Source organism: Leucoraja erinacea, chromosome 16, assembly GCF_028641065.1.
Source record: "Leucoraja erinacea ecotype New England chromosome 16, Leri_hhj_1, whole genome shotgun sequence".
NCBI classification, from domain to species: Eukaryota; Metazoa; Chordata; class Chondrichthyes; order Rajiformes; family Rajidae; genus Leucoraja; species Leucoraja erinaceus.
In genome coordinates, this window is record NC_073392.1 from 14,181,829 (window position 1) to 14,205,297 (window position 23,469).

At 39.8% G+C, this 23,469-nt stretch overlaps 1 protein-coding gene across 8 annotated transcripts in view; it reads right to left on the reverse strand.

The window, feature by feature from the left end:
* Positions 1 to 23,469, reverse strand: part of chl1b (cell adhesion molecule L1-like b) — a 610,347-nt gene that overhangs the window by 332,642 nt on the left and 254,236 nt on the right. For 7 of the 8 annotated variants that reach the window (XM_055647708.1, XM_055647706.1, XM_055647709.1 and 4 more), the window contains 4 exons: positions 21,703 to 21,825; positions 18,107 to 18,277; positions 8,568 to 8,621; positions 372 to 483 (listed from right to left, as the gene is read on the reverse strand). In XM_055647708.1, coding sequence (XP_055503683.1) covers positions 372 to 483; positions 8,568 to 8,621; positions 18,107 to 18,277; positions 21,703 to 21,825 — 460 coding nt within the window. The remainder of the gene's footprint in view (positions 1 to 371; positions 484 to 8,567; positions 8,622 to 18,106; positions 18,278 to 21,702; positions 21,826 to 23,469) is intronic. The other variant, XM_055647710.1, reaches the window with a different exon arrangement.

Sequence of the window (23,469 nt, forward strand, 5' to 3'; positions counted from 1 at the left end):
AGAGGTGGTTGGGAACCTGATCCTGTCAACCATCATTCACAGCACAAATAAAGTTGCCAAACCATCTAGAAAATCATTACATAGCTAATGATACTTACACTAATATATGTGAAAGGTAAAAAAACACCCAGAGCTAATAATCCCTGCAAACATGTAGCATAGTAAAGACATTCTGGAAATCAACAGTGTTATGTAATAGGCCAAAATCATGAGTTAATAGTGCAAAATTAATGAAAGTAATGGACATTTGTGCATACACTGTCCTCCCTGTTGTAAATCTAGCATTGTTTAAAGGCCAAACTGTCATAGCTTGTTCCATATTGTCAAAGTGGGTCATTAATTGCTTCAAGGGTTACTTTGATTTTACTCACAGCCCTTCAGCAATACATTCCAGTTGAAGAGTTTCGCCTCGTAGTGTAGTTATCTTTGTGCTGCTACTGGAAGGTGCCAGAAAACTTGGAAGGCGATCTTTTATTGAATTTGCTGCAAGGTAAAGAAATTGAATTTTAACTTGACCTCAGATAAAGAGGTGACAATTTTCATCATGACAGCTGAATTAATAAGGAGCTCAGATAATGGCACAAAAGTTAAAGAAAGTAAAATGAAAATTAAGGTTATTTATGTACAATTGGTTAGTGTTCATCTATATATTTCAGATGACCAGAAATTTAAAAAAATCCATCAGAGACTGTTAAAGTCAAAAACACATTTGCTCTTAACCAAAGTAAATAGTTATTTTTATACAGTAGATATGGCTCCCAGAAGTCAGTGAGTCAAGACTTAATGAATGCACTGGCAGGCATCTTCTTGTAAAATAAAATGTTGTTCACCAGTTTAAAATGTCCGAAGGTTGTGTTCACAAGTGGAATTTTCAGAGTAAACAGTATACAACATGTGCAAAACAGCAGAATGGTGCAAAATTGTAGTTCCAAATCCAAGTAGTGCAAAATAATAAATAATAAAGTCCAGAAGAAAGTACAGAATAACTGAATGAGTTGGAGTTATGATTTAGAGTAAGTGGGAGAGATGATCAGTTCAGGTCGGAGAGCAGCGGGGAAGAAACTGTTCTGAAGTACGGATGTCTGAGCTTTCAACTGCTGCAGCTTCTCACAGAAGGTAGAGGGGAGAAAAGGGAATGGCCAGGGTGATTGAAGGATGGCCAGGGTGACAGGCATCCCGGACGATATTTCCAGCCTTCCTTGAAAATGCACCATGAAGATGGACTGGATGGATGGAAGAAACGAGCCTGTCAAGGACTGTGCTGCCTTCACTACTCTCTGCAGTTTCAGGCGGTTAAAAGCGTAGCTGTTGCCACACTCCGCTGAAATTCCTCCCATCAGAATACTTTCCAAAGCGCATCTGCAGAAGTTCGAGATAACTTTTCTGCAATCCTCCAATAGAGGATATGATTTCTGTGATGAACACACTTTGAATATTTTGAAAATCTCAGATCACCCTTCAATTTTCAATAATCAAGAGGATAAGGTGGTAATGCAGGAAATATTATTTCTCCAAAGATGCTGCCTTTCTGATCTTCCTAGCATTTTCTCACTTTTATTTCTGATTTCCTCTATTGTACGTAGCATATTATTTCTTGATTCCTCTTCGCTTTCTTTTAGTTCTCTCCCTTAATTAGGATGCCCTCATTGCCTTCTATTCAGTGAAAAAAGATACTTTACTTTCCCTTGTTGCATCACAATGATAGTTTGTATCTCAAGGCAAGCACTTGAAACTGAAGAGTTGAAGGGTGCTTGGCCACAGATCCACAATAGAGGGCAGTGCTTTCAAACAGACTGTCTGACTGCCGAAAATCACTGGGCTATTCTTCCCCCAGTGGAAGAACGCTGTAAGCCTTCAAATAAAACTATATGGCTCTGGTTTATTATCCATTAATTTCTGTGATTCTGAAAGTTATGCAAAAAAGTGGCATCCCAGCACAACTGCTGTCATGTCACCAGTCACCTGATTACGAACATAATGATTTATGAAGAAACAAGCTAACAATAGCCATGTAATAAAATGAAAACAACTTGAACAAATGACAAATAAATGACTGGAGACTCAAGAGATTGTGCTTGCTGGAATCTCGAGCAAAAGGCTAACTGTTAGAGGAACTCAGTGGGTCAGGCAGCGTCTGTAGGGGGAAACTGACAGGCAACATTTTGGGTCGACAACCTTCTTCGGTGTAGGTTAAAAATGTTTGAAGACAGTTATTTTAAAACAACCACATTTGGAGAAGCACTTTAAGAGATCAAATTAAACATGTAGGGTTTGTTCCCATGCATACGATGTGCTTAATTATTATTGTTGAGATGGGAGGGGGCAGGAGTGATGCACCTCTGCAGACAGAGATACATCTTAAATCATACAGCCCCTAGAATAGACAGGATTCAGAACATTAAGGCAGGGTGTTCGGCCTAATTGGTTGATGTCAGTGTTAATGTTCCACCTCAGGCTCCCTTCACTCTATCTTTGTGCCTTTTTGTTACTTTTTTCTTGAAGACATATATGGTACCCGCATTTTGATCTAGGATGTTTCATTCCTGCTGAGCATTAATACAGATTAAGTACATAGTTTCTCCATTTATTGCTGATTCTTGCAGAATTCAGAACCAACACTTGGCTAAAAAGGAAAACTGGATCAGCTTAAAGTAAGATGTTTCTTACTGGATGATTGTCGAATCATGAAAATGTCATTATGGGAGGTCATCTCAGCCCTACGTGTTGATCCTCGCTCTTCACTTGAAAGTAGCAGCTCTAATTCATGTCCTTTCCAAATACATCACGTCCCACAACCTTTGCTTCAGCTGCCAATAAATAGCAGTTCACATTCCAGTAACTCAATGTAAGAAAGAAAAACTGCTGATCTTTAAATGGGAAAATAATCTCTCACGTGTCAATTGGATTAGGATTTTTTAACATCGCATTAGACATCTTGAATGAACTAAATGTTACACAGACCATGGGCTTTAAATAAAACATTTAAAATAATATAAATGGTACAGAATAAAAGGTACACATGGATTCCCAGAAAACAAAAATGTATGATGGCAGGTTACTGGAATGCTTGCAGAAAGACATATTTGGCACTAAAGCTTAAAAAAAAATTTAAGTGTCACCTTGGACTGCGTTTAATTCCCAAGTGTATTCCTGACCAATGTTTGCAGGTTCTTTTCTGGAAGAATGAATGTGAAAATTGCCAATACAAGGCCAATTCCCCAAAATTACAATTCCTCTTGGCTGGTCATAAAAAGAGACCTGGAAATCCACACCATTCAATTCTCCAAAGTACCAGAATTCAAGCAAAGAACCAGAAAGGAAAACAATGCTTCCAGTTAATTCTTGTTATTGATTTCTTTATGACAAACACAATATAAAGTATCTTTGAGACACAAGATGTATTTACATCTCCAGTCTGGAATGGATTCACTTAGGGTCATACAGTCATGGAGTCATGTAGCATGGAAACTGGCCCTTCAATTCAATTTGTTGGATATATCCTAAATGTATTTTTTGGGAAAATTAATTGTTCAATCTATAGTAGTTATGGAGGCAGGAAGCTGAGCAAGCTATGATTTAAGATGTGGTACTATTTCAAATACAGTTAACTTCAGGGCAGCATAGAACTAGCGTGAACGGATGATCGATGTCCGGCGTGACTCGATGGGCCGAAGAGCCTTTTTCAATGTTATAGTTTTTAAACAATTTAATCAATAACTGACATTACAAAGAAATAAGCATTTTTTAAGGCAAATAAACCTTGTGCAAGTTTCAAGTCTGAAATGTATTTGGGAAAAATTGATTTACACTGAAATCCAATTACAAGGATAGGACAGGTTCAGAGGGATATGGGCCAAACGCAGGCAAATGGGACTAGTGTAGGTGGGACACGTTGTTCGGCATGGGCACATTTTCACACTGTATGTCTCTATTGCAAGTAAAGCATATCAGATATTGAAGCGCCTGGTCTTTACTTTCCAGTAACTAAGCAATGTCTAAACTGTTTGTTTTGGGGTTACTTTAGTTTTTCTATTTGGGGGTCTATGCTGTTTGATCCCTATACACTAACACTAACCTACACACTAGGGCCAATTTACAATCTTAAATGAAGCCAATTAACCTACAAAGTGTACATTTTTGGAGTGTGGGAGGAAACCAGAGCACTCGGGGAAAACCCACGGAGAGAATGTACAAATTCCATATAGACAGCACCCATAGTCAGGATCGAACCCAGTTCTCTGACACTGTAAGGCAGCAACTCTACTGCTGCACCACTGTGTTGCCATACTTTGAGTTTTTCCACAAAGCAAGGCATAAATAACATTTGGTTTAATATAGAATCTGTACTTCATCATTAATATTCACAAGCAGTGCAACTGTGTCACAATCGCACAAGGATGTCAGGAGGTTTCTGTGAAATTCTGTTGTTGTTTCTCCCTGCTGTGCAGAAGAGGTTTTTTTTAAGATGATGTTATTTCTAATTTTTGGACCAGACAGACCATCATTAATGCGAAAGTCAATTTACCAGAAGCTAGAATGTGTCAGTAAATTGACTTTGCCTTTTATTTGAATATTTTAGAGACTGCAATCATGAAGAGAAAGCAAATGTGATTAGCAGATCTGGTGAGCAGCAATACAATTGCACAGTTTGTCACAAATGTTTTACAAAATTATGGTACTTGTATGATTTTTTTCTCAGATAATATCTGAAGTCATTTCAATTTGAGACATAAACTTAATTGTTATTCAAACTACCAGATGTGCTGGTGAACATTCTAATCCCCTTTTTCTTCACATTGTTTACAGCAGAAACAAACCACAGCATTTACTAATCTCTATTGTTCTTCAACTTAAGTACAAAGGAAAAGCACTTAGAGCCACGCAATAAACAAAGCGTATACACCTGTTTCCAATAATGTAATAAAGAACATTTTAATGCAACTGGGAGCTTTTTCTGAGTGTTCTATTCACAAAGCTTTCTAATTGGCAAATGCAAGCATGATTCAATGGTTAAGAGCGATGCAAAAAGAAAGCTTAACACATTAGTCCTCAAAGTTTTTAAACACTTTCCCCACAAACATCCCCTAGGCCATGCAAAAGTGTAAAAGCTCAGCGTTACTTCCCAAAGAAATGTTAAATTCAGATGCATTAACTAGTATTCCTCAGCAGGTAGCGGGAACAGGCAAGCTGATTGTTTTATGTAGATTTACTTGCAGCACTGATCTCCAAACTGTTCAAGATGTAGCAGGCTTTACTTGCAAGCAGTCTAAGTGCAAACCATTTTTGAAGTGTATTTCATTAATTAAAAAAAACACTTGACAGCATGACATCACTAAAATGATGTACCACATCCAGATATGAAAGTGCTCGTCTACAACGATGAGTGCCGTTATCATCCGTTTAAATCTGTCTAAATCTTGAGTGTTTGGAACAGCTTTACTGCCATGTTGCATTTGCAACTCCGATGTATAAAGGATATGCATCTAATGTTGGATTGCATACACTTTACATGTTTTGGGATCAAAGAGCCACTGGCTAATTCAGCATGTATCGCCTATCCCAATTGCCCCTGACCCGAGCATCTTCTTCAACCAGTTTAGAGGGCATTGAAAAAATACCATTATTGGCGGGTCATATGCAGGCTGCATTGGGCAATGATGGTGATTTCCTTCTCTGGAGAAATGAACTGGATTTTTTTTACAATAGTAGAGAAAATTTACAAGGATATTGCCAGGAGGCCCTGAGGCATGTGGAGAGGCTGAGCAGGCTGGGTCTCTATTCCTTGGAGCACAGGAGGATGAGGTGTGATCTTATAGAGGTGCACAAAATCATGAGAGGAATAGATCTGGTAAACGCACAGTCTCTTGCCCAGAGTAGGGGAATTAAGAACCAGAGGACAGAGGTTTAAAGTGAGGGGGGAAAGATTTTATACGAACCTGAGGGGTAATATTTTTTACATAAAGGATGGTGGGTGTATGGAACGAGCTGCCAGAGGCGGTAATTGAGGCAGGTACTATCGCAACGTTTAAGAAACATTCAGACATGAAGAAACATTCAATGCATTTCGTTGTCTCTGTAGTACACTGACAATGACAATTAAAATTGAATCTGAATCTGAGACAGGTACATGGATAGGATAGGTTTGGGGAAGGATACGAGACAAATGCAGGCAGGTGGGACTAGTATGGATGGGACATGTTGGCCGGTATCAGTAAGTTGGCCTATTTCCATGCTGTATGACTTGACGACTAATAATCTAATGGTTTTGTGGGCATAATTAATAATGATGGTTTTGTTTTATATATTTCCAGATTGATCAATAAATTTACATTCCACCACTGCAAACCCAGGAGTCTGAACGGTTAGAAAATGACTCTGAAATTCTCAAGAGAACCATAACCGGTGCGCCACTCCTATCAGGTTATTGTTCAAAAAAATTCTCTCACGCTGTGCACAGATATGTCACCAACCATGGTTGAAATTCCAGACATAGGTTCAGTGATAAAGATATTTTGTTCTAATATTTTCCTGTACCCGTGTGAAAATCCATTGGGACCACGGATACTTAGAAAGAGGACCATTTGCAACTCTGAATCCTTATTATGAACTGGAAGAACAATACACAATAGGGAATGCTGGAAATACACTCCAATTACAACAAAGATGGCTCAGGCCAGAAATGCTCAGCAGGTCAGGCCGCCAATGTGGGAAGGAAAACAGCACATGTTTCAGGTCAAAGAACTTCAGAACCAAAAAAGGAGACAAATGAAGCTGGGGAGGGGGTTGTCTTATGGGACAAACCCATATTGACCACAAGGACAAGCTGTAAACTGACTAGTGAATGGGAGCAGAATGAGAGGGAGAATAAAAACAAAGGAACGTGAAAGTTATGAAATGCAGTGTAGGAGGACATTCCTAGCAGGTCAAGCTTGGTATGCCTTCCACTCTTACCCACCTTTAGTACTTTACTTTAGAGATACGGCGTGGAAACAGGCCCTTCGGCCCACTGAGTACGTGCCGACCAGCGATCACACTAGCACTATCCTCCACACAAGGAAGAATGTACAATTTTATGAAAGCCAATTAGTTTTCAAACCTGCATGTCTATGGCATATGGGAGGAAATCAGCACCTCGGAGAAAACTCACAGAGTCACGGGAAGAACATGCAAACTCCATGCAGACAGCACCCATAGTCTGGATGATTGAATTCTGGTGCTGTAAGGCAGCAACTCTAATGCTGCCCCACTGTGCCTCTCTTAGCTTAAAGATACAGCATGAGAACAGGCCCTTCGGCCCACCAAGTTCAAGCCGACCATCGATCACCCGTTCAAACTATTTCAATGATATCCAACTTTTTCATCCACTGAGGGCAATGTAAAAGGCCAATTAACCTACAAGCCCACAGTCTTTGGGATGCAGAAGGAAACCAGGCACCCTGAGGAAACCCACATGGTCACTGGGAAAACATGCAAACTGCACACAGACAGTACCCAAGGTCAAGATCGAGCCAAGGTCTCTGGCGCTGTAAGGTAAGCAGCTCTACCAGCTTTTCTTCCAGAGAAAAGAAAGAAAAAAAAGAGGCAAACAAGCTAAGCTTATATCCCTGATGAATGACTGCTGCAGATGAAGAATCAAGTTACCTGACATTGTAGAACTCAATATTAGGACCAGGTGTCTGTAATATGTCCAGATATTGGCCGTAATCTTCCTCTTGCCTGCCACTTTAATTCTGCGTCCCACTCCCATTGTGTCCAATCCACCTACCACCTCCTTCACTCTCACAAACCGTGAAACTTCCATCCGGGCACATTGCAGCCATCTTGACTCAGAGTTGAAAATGCCAACTTCAGGTAACTCTATTTCTGTAGCAGTCATCTGTTACATTAGCTAAGACTACTTTTACCCCCTTTTCAACCTATCTATTCTCTCAGGAAGCGGAGGAGATGCCCAGCTTGACGTGTCAGGTGTGTCTCCAAGCTCTGCATTTCATGATTCCCACATTCTTCTGTCCAGGTTCTCACCCTCCCACTGCTCCAGTTCACTCAATGTCCAGGTTAAATCTTATCCTCATGGTCACCCTAGTCCCACACTATCAGAGACAGTCTCTTCCCCCATTCTTCATGCAGCTACTTCAATCTCCTTTTCAGTTCTGATGACGGGTCTCCGACCTGAAATGTTGAGTCTGTTTCTGTTCCCACAGATGCTGACCAACCTGCTGAGTATTTCCAACATTTCCTGTTCTTGTTTTAAAGTTAAATTGGATCAATAAAATCTCCTTAAGTGCCACTGCCCTTGTCTGCTTCCAATTTATAATTCAGCTGACACTGCCTTACATCATGTCTGTATTTTACATTCACTTGTTAAAATTTGACATCGTAAATCAACGTTTCTCAGCCAAATACAAGTGATGTCACTGAAAACATTAATGATTTTTGTGCTGCAAATTCTTAGCTATTGGATTAATGCCAAGTGTTAAGATTTGTATTATTATGCTTGAAGCATAAGCAGCTGTTAGTGTGCTGTAATTCTAAATAAGTGGCTTTACTTGACGCTTTATAGGACTCACCAGCAGACAGGCCATTGTCAATAACAGGTGATTCTGTGTCATTGGGATGTGCAACTGGAACAAACAAAAATAGTCAACAAAAATAAAATAAAATAAGGCAGTATGAGGAAAACACAAAATTATAATGCACAAAACATGAACAAAATAATAATTTTAACATGTAGCAATGCATAACCAAAGACAAAGTTTCTCATGAGTTCACTGTAAAATAATGTAAACTTCATAAATACAGAGTTGTATATAGATAATATATTTTTAGGATGTCCAATTAGGACCAGAGGACACACCCTCAGAATAAAAAGACATGCCTTCAAAATGGAGATTATGAGGAATTTAGACGGGGGGGGGGGAGGAGTGAATTTGTGGAATTCACTGCCACAGACTGCAGTGGAGGCCAGGTCATTGGATAATTTTAAGGCTGAGATTGATAGATTCTAGATTAGTAAGGGCGTCAAAGGTTATGGGGAGAAGGTAGGAGAATGGGGTTGAGAGAGAAAAATAGATCAGTTGCGATTGAATGACGGGGTGGACTCAATTAGCCGAATGATCTAATTCAGCTCCTATGTCTTGCAAACTTATGATTTTCAAATTTGTGTTACCTAAGGAATCAGTCTGGAGTACATTTCCAATAATGGCAGTGCTTGGCATATTGCTCAGGCAGCCTTCCTTCACCCTTGCGCATGGACAGGGAACAGGTATCAGCATTGTGAAGGGAGGGTAATATAACATCATTGCAAATTAACCTCAGATTTATGCTTCGTGGCAATTAATTATCAATTGATTATTGATCAATCAATAGTGATCAGGTGTGGGTCTCGGAACCTGAATGGTGAATTTACTTCCATCTCCATCACAGCCAACATTGATTAAAACAGCACTGAATAATGACCTGCTCCCATACCTCGTGCTCATCATCAGATCATGACTGGTTTACAAATAGACTGTTTGAAAATGTGACAGCATAAGATTGTTTATAACCATACTTTGACATGAAAACAATTATCAATGCTATATTTACTGAATATACAATGTTCAATTCTTCACATTCAATGGTAAATAGTGCCTAACAGGTGGAAGCAGGAACCAATAGACTAATGAAATAATATAACACCAGAGATCCACACAAGAAAGATTAGCCAGTAGGAACCTACCCACACTCTCAACTGTCCTTACATTTAGCAGAGTGGATGGGGGGGGGGGGGGAATATCAGAAGCAGATGTTGCATGAAAGAGAAAGGAAGAGACTGAGGGTAAAAAGGAGAAGCTCTGGAAATGAAAGCAAAGTAAGGCTGATCAGCATTTGGACAATAACAGCAGGGAATCCACCATGAAATGGGTGCTGGTGGAGTGTTGAGCTCACTTGTGACCTTTCTAAGCCTCTTCAAAATGGCTGTATGTGGTTGGGGTTTATTGGGTCCAATGTCAGCCTTTTAACAGTGACCTAGAGAAGGTGCCTCCTCAATAAACTTAGTTAGATGTCAGCAACTTCAGTGTGTTTATTTCCACCCATTCAGGGCTCAGATAAAGTGGAAGCTTTCCAAAGCATCAGCCGGAGAGTTTGCAGAATGTTCAGATATAGGATTAGGGAATACACGTAATTCCAGGCAGTTTCAGTTCCCCTAGGTCAAGGAAAAGCAACTAGCATTTTGTGTCTGTCGTCTGCACATCTTTGTTAGTTAGTTTCTAAAATGTCCTCTTCCATGTTTGAAAACAAGTCTCACCCCTCTGAATATACTTTGCACTTTGGATCTCTCAAAATGCCCATTTTCACTCTGATTTTCAAGTAGTGGCGGCTACGGTGGCACAGCGGTAGAGTTGATGCCTTGCAGCTCTCGCAGCACTGGCGACCTGGGTTTGATGCCGACTACAGGTGCTGTCTGTACGGAGTTTGTACGTTCTCCCCGTGACCGCGAGGGGTTTTCCCCGAGATCTTCGGTTTCCTTCCACACTCCAAAAACGTACAGGTATTTAGGTTAATTGGCTTGGGGTATGTGTAAAATTGTCCCTAGTGTGTGTAGGATAGCGTTAATGAGCGGGTTGATCACTGGTCGGCGCTGACTCGGTGGGCTGACAGGCCTGCTTCCACACTGTATCTCAAAACTAAACTAAAGTGTGTGGTAACTGCATCTTTTGTGCAGCACGGGAACCACAGGCAGTATAATACTTCCAGGAACAAAGGAAAGGACTAAGAAGGAAGGATATGCTGAAGTTACTTGCGGGCACCGACACAGCTGGAATAGGATGCCACTGTAAAGGAACTTGGACTTCCAGGAGAGATTTATACTCAACTGCTTTAATTAAATCTTCAATTATTTAACATGGTTGGCCTGATTGTTTATGCTTTGAATCAGAATGGTTTCTGTACGAACGAGACCAATTCTGTAATTGATCAAAGTTTCTCCATTCACGATGCCAAGGGAAACATTTGTAAGCTCACCAACACAATGGAAAAGCCCATGTATTTTGGACCAATGTGTTTCATATATTAATGAGGCAATTCTGCTCACATGGTAGGAGGAGATTAACATTCCAAGTCACAAGCTCTCTCTCTGTCCCATGGTCTTGCTCACAAGAGAATGCCTTGAGGGTCCAAGTTAATGTGTTGTCAAGCTGAAAATGAACTCAGCAGCACAGGAAGCTGATAGGATGAAGATAATTAATTTACAGATATGCTGTTTCATTACAATCATCCAAGGGAAATATTAGGAATTATTCCCGACAGTGGAGTCTCATCACAACTGGCTGGGCAGAAAATGCTAAACGTCACAGCACTGTCACCCAATTCAGTTCAGAAGCACATGAATTGTACCATTGGAGGCAGATACACTGCAACATGTAGCTGGAATACAGGACAAAGTATATAAAACTCATCTATATTTTTTTAGAGTCATACAGCATGGAAACAGGCCCATCAGTTCAACCTATCCATGTTGACCAAGGTGCCCAGTCTACATTAGTCCCATTGGTCCACGTTTGGCCCATATCCCTCAAAACCTTTCCTATATACTTACAGCTGGAGGTAGATACTCTAGAGCACATAGCTGTAATACAGAACAAAATATTTAAACCCCCCTCTATATTTTTAGACATGCAGCACAGAAACAGGCCCTTCAGCCCAACTTGTCCATGCCGACCACGTTACCCCATCTATGTTAGTCCCATCGGCCTGCATTTGACCCATATCTCTCTAAACCTTTCTAACCATGTACCTGTCCAAATTACTTTTCTAGGTTGTTGTAGTACCCGCTTCAACAATCTCCTCTGGCACCTCGTTCCATATATTCCACAACCCTCTGCATGAAAAATTTGCCTCTTGAGTTCCTATCAAATCTTTCCCCTCTCACCATAAACCTATGTCCTCTGATTTTTGATTTGCCTACATCACTGTTCACCCTATCTATTTACCTCATCATTTTATACACCTCTGTAAGATCATCCACTTAGCCTCCTGTGCTCCAAGGAATAAAGTCTGAGCCTGCCGAACCTCTCCCTATAGTTCAGCCCCCCGGGTCCTGGCAACATCCTCGTAAAGCATGTTTGGATAACAGATTCTCAAAGGTTTATTAGCCAAAAAAATATTAAAGGAAGGTGGCATGTTCAACAAACTTAAATTGAGCTATAAATGCTGAACTAGATGAAAGACAAAGAAACCATCAAAAACTTTAAACATAAAAATAACTTTTTGAACAGACCTGAATAAGAAGCAATGGGGGTGCAAAACCAGTAACTTTGATATTAATACATTCATTTAAAGAAACTGTAACATAATTAAAGTTATAGTGACAGCAAAGATGATTCAATAACCATGACAGATCCATTTAATGCTTGGAAATGTCATCTGGAGAAATAAACTGGCTAATGTCAAACAACAGAGGCATGGGTATGAGTATTTGACTAAATACTCCTGGAAATCTTCAAGTATTAGATATTTTTACATGCAATCTTTTCTTCAGGATGGTGTGAATGCCCAGATAGATTCAGAAATCATAAATGTCAACCCATGAATAGATATATGCAAGGATGCTCTATAGAATGTAAAAAGGTAGTATTTAATCTATACTGGGGGTTCCTCTAACCTGTGTAACTATAGGTCTGAGCTCCATTTGCTCAGCACAGCTCAGTAATTTTCTGTGGATGACATTTCCAAGCATGAAATGGATCCATCATAGATGATGGGATCGTCTCTGCTGCAAATAAATGCTCGATCCCATTACACTTTTGGCCAAATTGATTAATACCATAATAACTGGCTTTTCACACTGACAAATTCTGTCGTTCATCTAAAAATATTTTCATCTGTTGTTTAAACAGTTCTTTTTAAGAAAAGGATACTGTGTATTTTATCAACTTCTGCGTTTTAGTTAGGCCAATATAACATGACGATGCTTTCATTTATAAAACAAGGTTTCTGGAAGCATCGCACTTTGGACAAATGCAAGGTTGTGTGAAGTTACTTGGATATATCGGTGTGATGTGACTGGCATCTGGCTTTCATATGTCCCAATGTGCAGTGTTTCCTGTTTAGTTTTCTTCACAACAAAAAAAAAGCAAGAACTCCCAATGCATGCTGACCCTCGTCTGAACAGTCCACAGCAGAAAGAAAGATGGATATACCATTGGATATCAGAAAAACATTGGGCAGGGATATGCTCCAAACACACAACTCGGGCTTGCACTTCAGACTTGCCCTCCAGTCATGCCTACTCTTTATCAGTGCTCGCATACCAACAACCTTGCCCCCAGCACTAAACTTTGAGAAACAAGGCCTGTTCCTCGGTTTTAAAATATCTCGCAATCAAGGATGCTTAACACTGCTAAAATTAAGATAGATAATAATAAAACAACGTTTTTTTTAAATAACTTACTTTTTTAAGTATACATATACAATTAACAACAAAAGTAATCTTAGCTAAATCTACTTTTTAGAATACAACTGTGCCGCCTGTTTAAATTAATAGATGTAATAGCCCCAGCAGGTATGCCAGCCATTGTTGGCGTTGAACTGAGGGACAAGCAATGAAGTACATCTGGGACCTAGTTCAACTCCACATGGTGGATCAGCCAGTGGAGCTCCTGTTCACAACTCTCACCAACTTCTACAGATGCGGCATTTTATCGGGATGTATCACAGCAAGGTTTGGGACCAGCTTCATCGAAGAATGCAACAAAATTGCAGTGGTCGCGACCCAGACCATCACACGAACCAACTTCCCTTTCATTAACTCCATCTACATAATCACCCCGGTCACTCCCTCTTCTCCCCGCTCCCATCAGGGAAGATGTACGGAAGTGAAAATGCACACCACCAGATTCAGGGACAGTTTCTTCCCAGCTGTCGTTCGATCATCTGGAGGGCAGTCCTGAACTACCATCTACCTCATTGTAGACCATCAGACTACCCTTAATCGGACTTAACTGCACAATATGTTATTTCCTTTATCCTGTATCTGTTCACTATAGATTGCTCGATTGTAATCATGTATAGTCTTTCCGCAAACTGGACAACACGCAACAACGAGCTTTTCATTGTGCCTCAGTACAAGTGAAATAAACTAAACTAAAAACTAAACCCAGGCCCAGGTTGGATCCTGACCCTTAATGGTGTCTGTGTGGAGTTTCCACATTCTCCCTGTGACCGCGTGGCTTTCTCTCGTGTGCTCCAGTTCGCGCCCCCTCCCCCCCTCCCATTTTATAAATGTGTGAGATTGGAGATTAATTGGCCACATTAATTTGCCCCAAGTGTATTGGGTGTGGATGAGAAAGTAGGACAACATATAATTAGCATGAATGGGTGATCAATGAATAGCTTGGACTGGTTGGGCTGAAGGGACTGTTTCTATGCTGTATCTCTAAATTTATATGTAAGTGCACACCGTATTTGAATGCTGCAAAGTTGTGAATGTCTGGAAGGCACTTATCCAGCTGGCCAGCAGCTCTGTTGTAATCAGTGTGCTCATGTTTACTCATAACTGCAAGTTCATCTTCATCAGAAGTAAGAGGGATTAAAGCCAAGGATATTGGCAGTCATCAGGAAAATGGCTCTAATCCACTGACTTCATCTTTAAGGTGCAATTTGAGATGTGGACTGCATTGTAATTGGTAATCAGAAAATTATGGCAAAAATGGTAAGGATTTCCCAATTTATGATTCTATTAATTTGCCAAGATTCTGGGAACTCTTCAATTAAAGTCAGGCGAGGCAAATCAAGCAGATCGAAAACATGACATCAAGTTAGCATAAGGAATCTCCAATGGTCAACTGAGATGAGGCTCCAATGAGGAAAACTGTCTTCCTCTCTGCGGTCATTAGGTAACCGATGGCGAGAAAGCCAGAACCGATTATGTGTGTGGTTCTTTATCTCATATTTTGTGCTTTCTTCTCCTGCAAGAATATTGAAACCCAGAGAAGGGGATATTGCATCAAATTAAGATGAAGTGATGAATAACATGATGGATTAAGCATGAGAAGGCATGAAGCAGTCGGAGTAATACACTTATCATGATGTAGGTCAACATGGCAATCAATACACTAGTGTACACTTGTCATCCCATCCTATTGGGTCATTAATCTCTTTTGCCATTAAACCCCCTTGCTTGCCAAATCCTTCTTTCTGCTGGTCACACGCTCTCTTTGTTTTCCAGGGTGCTCCTTTTTGTTAATAGGAAGGAATATCCCTTAGAGCCCCTGACAGCTACCAGCAGCTCAAAGGACAAGACTTGCAACACATTGAGTTGTTGCATGAGTTACTAACACCCCAAAGTTTGGAAAGAGAATTGGAGCATTTTTATTGATGGAAAGCAAGGTGAAATAAGCAGAATAGAGTTCATGTATTGTAAGACTCCACTCCCCGTTTTTGTGGATGCTGGATCTGATATTATATTTCATTAGCTGGATTAAAGGTAACAAACACTCAAGTCTTCCAACTGCCCTAATGTTTTGGCTGAGCACCCAGATTTATTCTCTCCACCCACCCCACCCCACCCTTATTCACTTCTCCAGTCAGCAACTTAGAATTCAAATGCAGGTTTTCCGCAAATTCCTGCAGCAGCTAACCTCTCTCAACTTGCCTTTTCAACACTAACAACAATTATGAACATAAAAGCCCAGAGGCGACCACATGCTCTCATGCAAAGGGCCTGAAATGGCAGAGAACTAAATGTTATTCAATCATTGCCACACCCTTTGAACGAACCGATCCAAAACTTCTCAATCAGGTGGAAGTGACAGAACTTGATTTACTGCTCCACCATGTTCACTTTGGAGTTTAGACTTTAGAGATACAGCATGGAAACAGGCCCTTCGGCCCACTGACTCCATGCCGACCAGCGATCAACCCATTCGCTAACATTATCCCACACACTAGGGCAATTTACAATTTTACCGAAGCCAATTAACCTACAAATCAGAACGTCTTTGGAGTGTGCGAGGAAACTGGAGCACCCGGAGAAAATCAACTCCCTACAGACAGCACCTGTAGTTAGGATCGAACCTGGGTCTCTGGTGCGGTAAGGCAACAACTCTACCACCGTGCCACCGACCCTTACGGCTGAGAAATATTGAAGTTACAGAAACCCTCCAATCAAATCTTCCAAAGTGGGACATGATGTGGTGAACTAAAAGGAGGCCCAAACAAGTAGTTGGATCAGATCAAACAATGAGTGAACTTCGATTTACTTAGAGCAAAGCTGTTCTTCTCCAATAATTCCCTGCACAAGATTTAAGGCAGGGTTACAATTAGGCGTTATTTTTATTTCTTTGTGGACAGGTGGATGATGTCGGTAGCAATGCCAGTTCACTGTCCACTGCACTGAGGGGGTTGTTAAAAGTGAGCTATACTGTTGGCTGTGGAGTCCATGAAGACCAGACTGAGCAACAGATAGCAGATCCCCTACCCCTAAAAACATGAATGAACCCAATGAAATTTCAGCTACAATCCAATAATTTTATGGATACTGCTGCTGAGACAGCTTCTTATTTTAATTCCAGATCTATGTGATCATTTGATTTTAAACTCCACATTGCAATCGTGAGCATTGAACTCATGTATCTGGTTCAGATATCAAATGAATAAGAAATTGGAGGGAAAATCTAGGCAAGAATCAGACCAGTTAATACTATCCCGGCGTCCCTGGAACAGTAATAAAGTTTGAAGGAACAACGAGGGTTTTATTACTCATAATTCTATTGATACATGTCACAATATTCCAAATGCAAGATTGGACATGGTACAATTGTGATTTGTGGGAAAGTATTATGGATGACGTTACATGCTCAAATGCAAGCATGAATCATTCTTGGACAAAGTTAGGTGCCTTGTTTTATAAATAACAAGACTATTTAGTATTCTTGGTAGGATGCAAAGATTGTTGGCCAAACTACAGCAGGCTCATACAGAAAGTTGTATTGCAATGAGAAGGTAATTTTTTTGGAGCTGGGAGGATCTATTGAATGCAGTTTTCTAGCAATATAGGTCACAATGGAATTTTTGGATGAATAACATGATGTTTCATAAAAGGCATGAGGCACCAATGTTTTCATATTAACTTCAAAATATAAAATCTTCTGAGATTCATTTAGACGTGTACTAGAATTACAGCCACGCCCACCCAATTGATTTTGCACACATGAAGCCATCCACAAGGGAACCAATGACATTTAAAACAGTTCTGCAAATATCTCTCCTAAAACCAAAGAGCTCGATTGAGATTAAAATGACGGGATCTTGGAAAACTGTATGAGAGAAGCAAAACTACATCATTCTTCAATTCAAGGGATTCTACTTAAGTATTGTACAGTAATAAACATCATGATATGATGGCAATAAATAATCATTTAATTCCCTGAAACTATCCAAGATAGGACAAGATCTTCAGTTTGTGAAGGTTGCCCGAATGGCAAATAACTAAATTGTCAAGTCTAAGATACTGCGCGATACATTCTGGACTGTGGGTTGCACAAAAAGTTCAAACTGTACACATGGATTAATATTGGTACTTTTAGCAGAGAAGTTATATTTACACAAGTTATGGGCTTGTGTTTCTTTCTCTCAGGCCTGGAGAGAAAAACCTGGAATTGCTGATATAGGGACCCGAGGTCCTAGTCCAGGTGATTTTTAGAATTGCTTCTTCCTACTTCAGGCAAATGTTGACATAGACTCTCGTCAAGTGAAATGCAACCCAGAAACACCAAGGTTACTCCACCAGGAGTAGGTATTTTACACAGTGCTGGTCAGAAGGAAGGATGGGTTGAATATAATGACCAGTGCATCTGAAGAAAGGAGCAGCTGAGAGAAAAGTAAAGCACTCATGATGGATCCTTCAACAGTTTCACAAGATATCAGCAACAACTGCCCAAAATGCAAATTAAAATTATGTAAATTAACATTCCTCATCTTTATTCCACTAAATTGACCCAACTACTGCCATTCACTTACATTGCTTTTGTTCCCAATGTATTTCTCCACAGCCATATCCATTGAGATGTTACCACTATATATTGCTACTTGTTTTTTTAGAGTTACCAGAAGAAGTGAAACTTACAGGCTGTAACAATCAGGCTGATCGGCTCTTTCTGGGCAATTGTTCTCGTTCTGGAAAAATGGGCAAAACAAATGTAGTCATCCCGACTGTCAGTTAACTGCACATTTGAAAAGTAAAGGTCTCCGTTAAGTCCTTGGGATGCTCTGCTGTTCTGTTGGATGCGTTGTATCTCTGAAAAATAAAACAGACTATCATTATAGTCTAATCTTTACTAAACCGATTGATTTCACAACTAAACCTTACTAACAATCAGTTAATGACTTGAAACATTAATCCTGTTTCACTCTCCACAATTGTTGTCTAACCAGCTACATGCTTCCAGAACTTCCTGCTTTTATTAAAGATTTTTAAGCATCTGTCATATTTTGCCTTTGGATTGATAATTAATAATTCCATCTCATTTAAGATTCATTCAAATGACTGATTCCATAAATAATGTAGGCCGTGAATGTCAACAGAAATTAATTAAAAACTCATAACTCTTCCCCTTTACCTTTTTTTCATGCAATTATTCTCATAGGTGTAGCAAGGCACATTTTAATACGTTATTTATTTAGTGAAAGGAATTTATGAAAAGGAGCACAAGGCTAAATAGTCAATTTCCCTTTGGTGTGCCAACTCTTTCGGCAATGCACATAAACCACAATGAACAATCACAGGGGTTTTACAAATGGAAAAAAATGAGATTCACATCATTTGTTTGATATTTGCAGTAGACAGGAACACCAAAAAAGGTAAATAATCAATGTATATTTTTAATGAAGGAGGAAATTGCACTAAGCAACTACCTCTCCTAATTGCTGTTGATTCTTCAGAGAATTTCATCATGGAGGTAATTTCAATATTGTATTACAAAGTGCAAACACATGCTGTTTGAATAGCAAACTTTGCTCAGCAGAAACTTTGAAATTGATCGACATAATAATTTATTAAACCTTCAAAATGATAATTGCATCTTGAGACATAACATGATGCTGACACCTGCCGATGACCTCTCTCAAGTTACCATGCTTGTAGGTTTACTATTGTCACACGTACACAGAAAAACGTTGTTGCATGATATCCAAACAGATCCCATACATTAATACACGCAAGTTTAACTAAAGTACAATAGGTATAGCAAAGCGGAAGATACAGAATGCAGAATATAGTTCTCAGCATCGTAGCGCATCAGCTCCATGAACAAAGTCTAATGTCTACAATGTGGGGAAAGTGAATTGGATGTATCATAGCTTATTGGGACCGTTCAGGAGCCTGATAACTGAGGGGAGGAAGCTGTTCCCAAGTCTGGTGCTGCACACTTTCAAGGGAACAGGGAGAAGGAGGAATGATTGGGGTGGGACAATCTTTGATTATGTTGGCCTCTTTTCCAAGGCAGTCTGAAGTGTAGGTGGAGTCTGGTCTCTGTGATGGCATGTGCTACAACAACAGAGCAGTTCCCAAGCCAAGCTGTAATGGAACCTGACAATAAGCTTTCTATGATGCATCTGTTGAACTTTGTAAGAGTCATATCCTAAATTTCCTCAGTCTTCTCAGGAAGTAGAGGGATCGGTGTGCCTTCATAGCTGTTGTATTAATATGGTTGGTAGACGAGAGATCATTGATAATTCAGTAAACCTCATTATAACGGACAAGATGAACTTTAATACACAAAAGGACACAAAGTGCTGGAGTAACTCACAAGGTACATGGATAGGTTTGGAGGGATATGGGCCAAAAGCAGGCTGGTGGGACTAGTGTAGATGGGAGATGTTGGTCGGAGTGGGCAAGTTGGGCCATGCCAGATTAGCGGGGGGAAGAGGCCTCCTCAAATGGAGTGGACTGTGTGGTGGGTGAAGGAGGGTCCGGCCGGGGCTGGAAGCGGCCATTAGAAAGGGGTTGGTAAAAAAGAGGGTTTACCGTATTAACGCAAACTAACTTGAAGTTGTCAACCATTGCCACATTGGCAACTTTAATGCTGATTGGGGCATGTAGTCCACCATGTTTCTTGAAGTCGATAACTAGCTCCTTTGACTTGCTGACATTGAGAGAGAGGTTATTGTCCTGACATCATGTTACTAAGTAGGCAGTGGAGGCCAATTCACTGGATGTATTCAAGAGGAAGTTAGATATGGCTCATCGGGCTAATGGAATCGAGGGAAATGGTGAGAAAGCAGAAACGAGGTACTGATTTTGGATGATCAGGCGTAATCATATTGACGGTGCTGGCTCGAAGGGCAGAATGGCCTACTCCTGCACCCATTTTCAATGTTTCTATGTTTCCTCCATCTCCTTCGTGTATTCTATCTAATCTTTTTTCATGAGTGGGCCCCCCACCACAGTGGTGTTATCTGCAAACTAGTAGATGGAGTGTGAGCTAATTTGGGCTGCATAGTCAAGAGTGTGTAGGGAGTGTAGTAGAAGATTGAGAATTTCAGACCCCATACTAAATGGCAAGGGCTATTGCTGCAGAAAGGTTTTATACAGTTTCATGTCATGCTGCTTGAATAGCAGAATGTCAGGCTATCAAACTATGAACGGCCTTGACATTAGAAACGATTTAAAATCATCCAGGAACATTCAAAACTATAAAAAGCAATAAAACTACTTTAAAAAAAAGCACATAATTAAAGAAAATGAAGATTATAGAATTACTTTTTAAAGGATAAAAATGTTTATTTAGTTTAAAGATGCAGCATGAAAACAGGACCTTCAGTCTACGCCAACCACCAACCCATTCACATTAGATTTATGTCATGCACTCCCCACACACTTGGGGCAGTTTTACAGAGATCAATTAACCTACAAACCCACACATCTTTGGGATAATGGGAGGAAACCAAAGCATCCGAGGGAAACCCACAAGGTCACAGGGAGAACATGCAAACTGCACACAGACAGCATCCAAAGTTTGGCTTGGTCTCTGGTACTGTGAGGCTGCAGGTCTACCAGCTGCGCTACTGTGCTCCACTGAGTTAATTAGAACAAATCAAACATAACAAGTCAATCCTCATCAAAATTGGAGAGCAGTTAGGAAAACAGTTAGGGAGCACCATACAATTTCAGTACCTCTCTTTGCACTCATCCTGAATTTGGTGGCACTTCCACAAGGAAATAACAGCAGTTCAGTATAGGAACTGCTCTCAATTCCCAGCAACTTCACAATTTGCTGAGTGAGGCAGCTGTCCACACAAAGCACAGAGTGTGTAGCAGGGGGGGGCTGTCTGATAGATATTTCCATATATTCATGACTCTTTCATTTTACCTTTAAATCATGTTAATTTCCACTTATGCCCTCATAATTCACTTCAAATTATTAACCTGACTTTACCCTATATCTACATTGTAATATTTTACTTGCTTCAGAAGAGTAATATGATTTTATAATGACGTGAGAACGATTGCAAAATGGAAACCAATTAGACTTCAGCCTTTTCCTTTTACGTGACTTTTATTTTATTCATGACATCCGCAAAAATTTCACATGGGCAAGAATGCCCAATTGCCCAAAAAAATGTTTTAATATAATTGCCAGATGGTAAGCAGATAGAATTTAACAATTTAGTTGAGCAACCGGTTATAGAATCTGTTATCATTAAATAAGAGACTGTACTTACTGCTGGTCATCCAATAAATATTTAATGGTGGTGGCCCATTGGGAGGGTTACATGGTAACACCACAGACTCCCCTTCCTCCACCTTAATGGGTTTCATGCTCTCCTTAGGGAATCTCGGGATAGCTGTGAAAACAAATTATTATTCGATGTTATTTGTCATGAAATATAATTTTGAAAATGCACATTTCGTATACCAAATATAGAATACGAGAGGAAACAGACACAGAACTCAGCATGAGGCACAAGGCAAAGGTAATGAAAAACAATATGCACCTGAATAGAAATCAATGGCGAACTGTTCAACTTACATTCTTCTACACATTAATGTTATAGCTCGCTGCATCCAGATACATAGTTAAGGCACAGTTTGATGCCGCAATAGAAATTGTTGGGTAGCCAATAATTTCTTGTTCGTTGTAATTAAGAGGATCTATTTGTAATGTTCTTTAAGTTGAAAAGCTACAAAGATTTTGTTCAAATTATCCTTTTTCAATTTTTTTGTATATTGCCATCTGAAAAGCAGCAGCATATTTTAGAAAGCTGTTCTGGATAATTTGATTTGATTTGCAAATGTTCTATTTCTGTGTGCACACCCTTTTCTTCTCGTCGCTGCATGTTAAACATTTGTAAATGAATAATTCAGGTTTAATGTTGATGGAAGTCATTAAAAAAACTTGTATGTTTCCTTTGTAACCTTTGAATACATCCACAACGTGTACTTATAAAGTAATCACATTCTTGAGGTCCTACGGCACTTCACATAGGCAGAAGGAGAAGTGCGATGCCAGGGAAATACAAAGAGGTTGATACTTAAACAAACTGTTACAATGCAGCACCACAACTTGCAATTATACAGTGCTTTTAATGTTAAAATGCTTTTCACAATGGAGAACATCAAACCAAATCTGAAAGTAAGCTGCATAACAAGGTGTTTGATTGAAAAAAGATTCTTACTAGAGGAAGGAGAGGTATACAGATAATGGAAAAGATAATTACAAAATGCTGGAGTAACTCAGTGAGACAGGCATCATCTCGGGATAGAGTAATGGGTGATGTTTTAGTTTGAGACACTTCTTCAGACTGTTAAAAATGGCATGGATGTGGAATGGAGTGACATATAGCTACCTATAATGAAACCGCATGGTCCTTAAGGAATATTTTTTCTAAGATTGCGCAAATGCAAAATACAAAGACAAATAAAAGAGTCCTAAATTCTACAAGACAGTGAAAGAAAAATACAGTGCAAAAATATAAGTTTGTCCATGCTCAAAGTGAGATTTTGCAGGGTGTAAAGTCCCAAGTCACAAAAAAGCAATCCTTCTCATTGTATGTAAAGTGTACGGTGGAAATGTCACAGAATCATAGCTTCATGGCAGCATAGAAAGGGGCCATCCAAGACATTCTGGGCAATTAGTTTGAGAGTAAAAGAAACTTCAAAACTAAGTCTTCCTTCTGCATTATTGTTTTTATTGGTATTGCTGAAGTTAAGAGGGGAAACAAATTTATCAGTTCCAAATCGCTGAAGTAATTTTTCACTGCACAAGCATAAAGCAGCAAATAGTATTGAAACTCTTAAAAGAGCTGAGAATGCCGTAACAGCAGGTTCATTCTCAACACTTTTACTTCTTTGTTGCTTGTTAAATCCTGCCCAGGCACATGTTTCTTTCTTTTCAAGAGTTTTCTGAAAAATAATGGTTCACAGGGATTCCAATCCATGTCCCAGTGGGTGAGAGACAATAGGATATGATTCCCTCTAAATCTTTCACC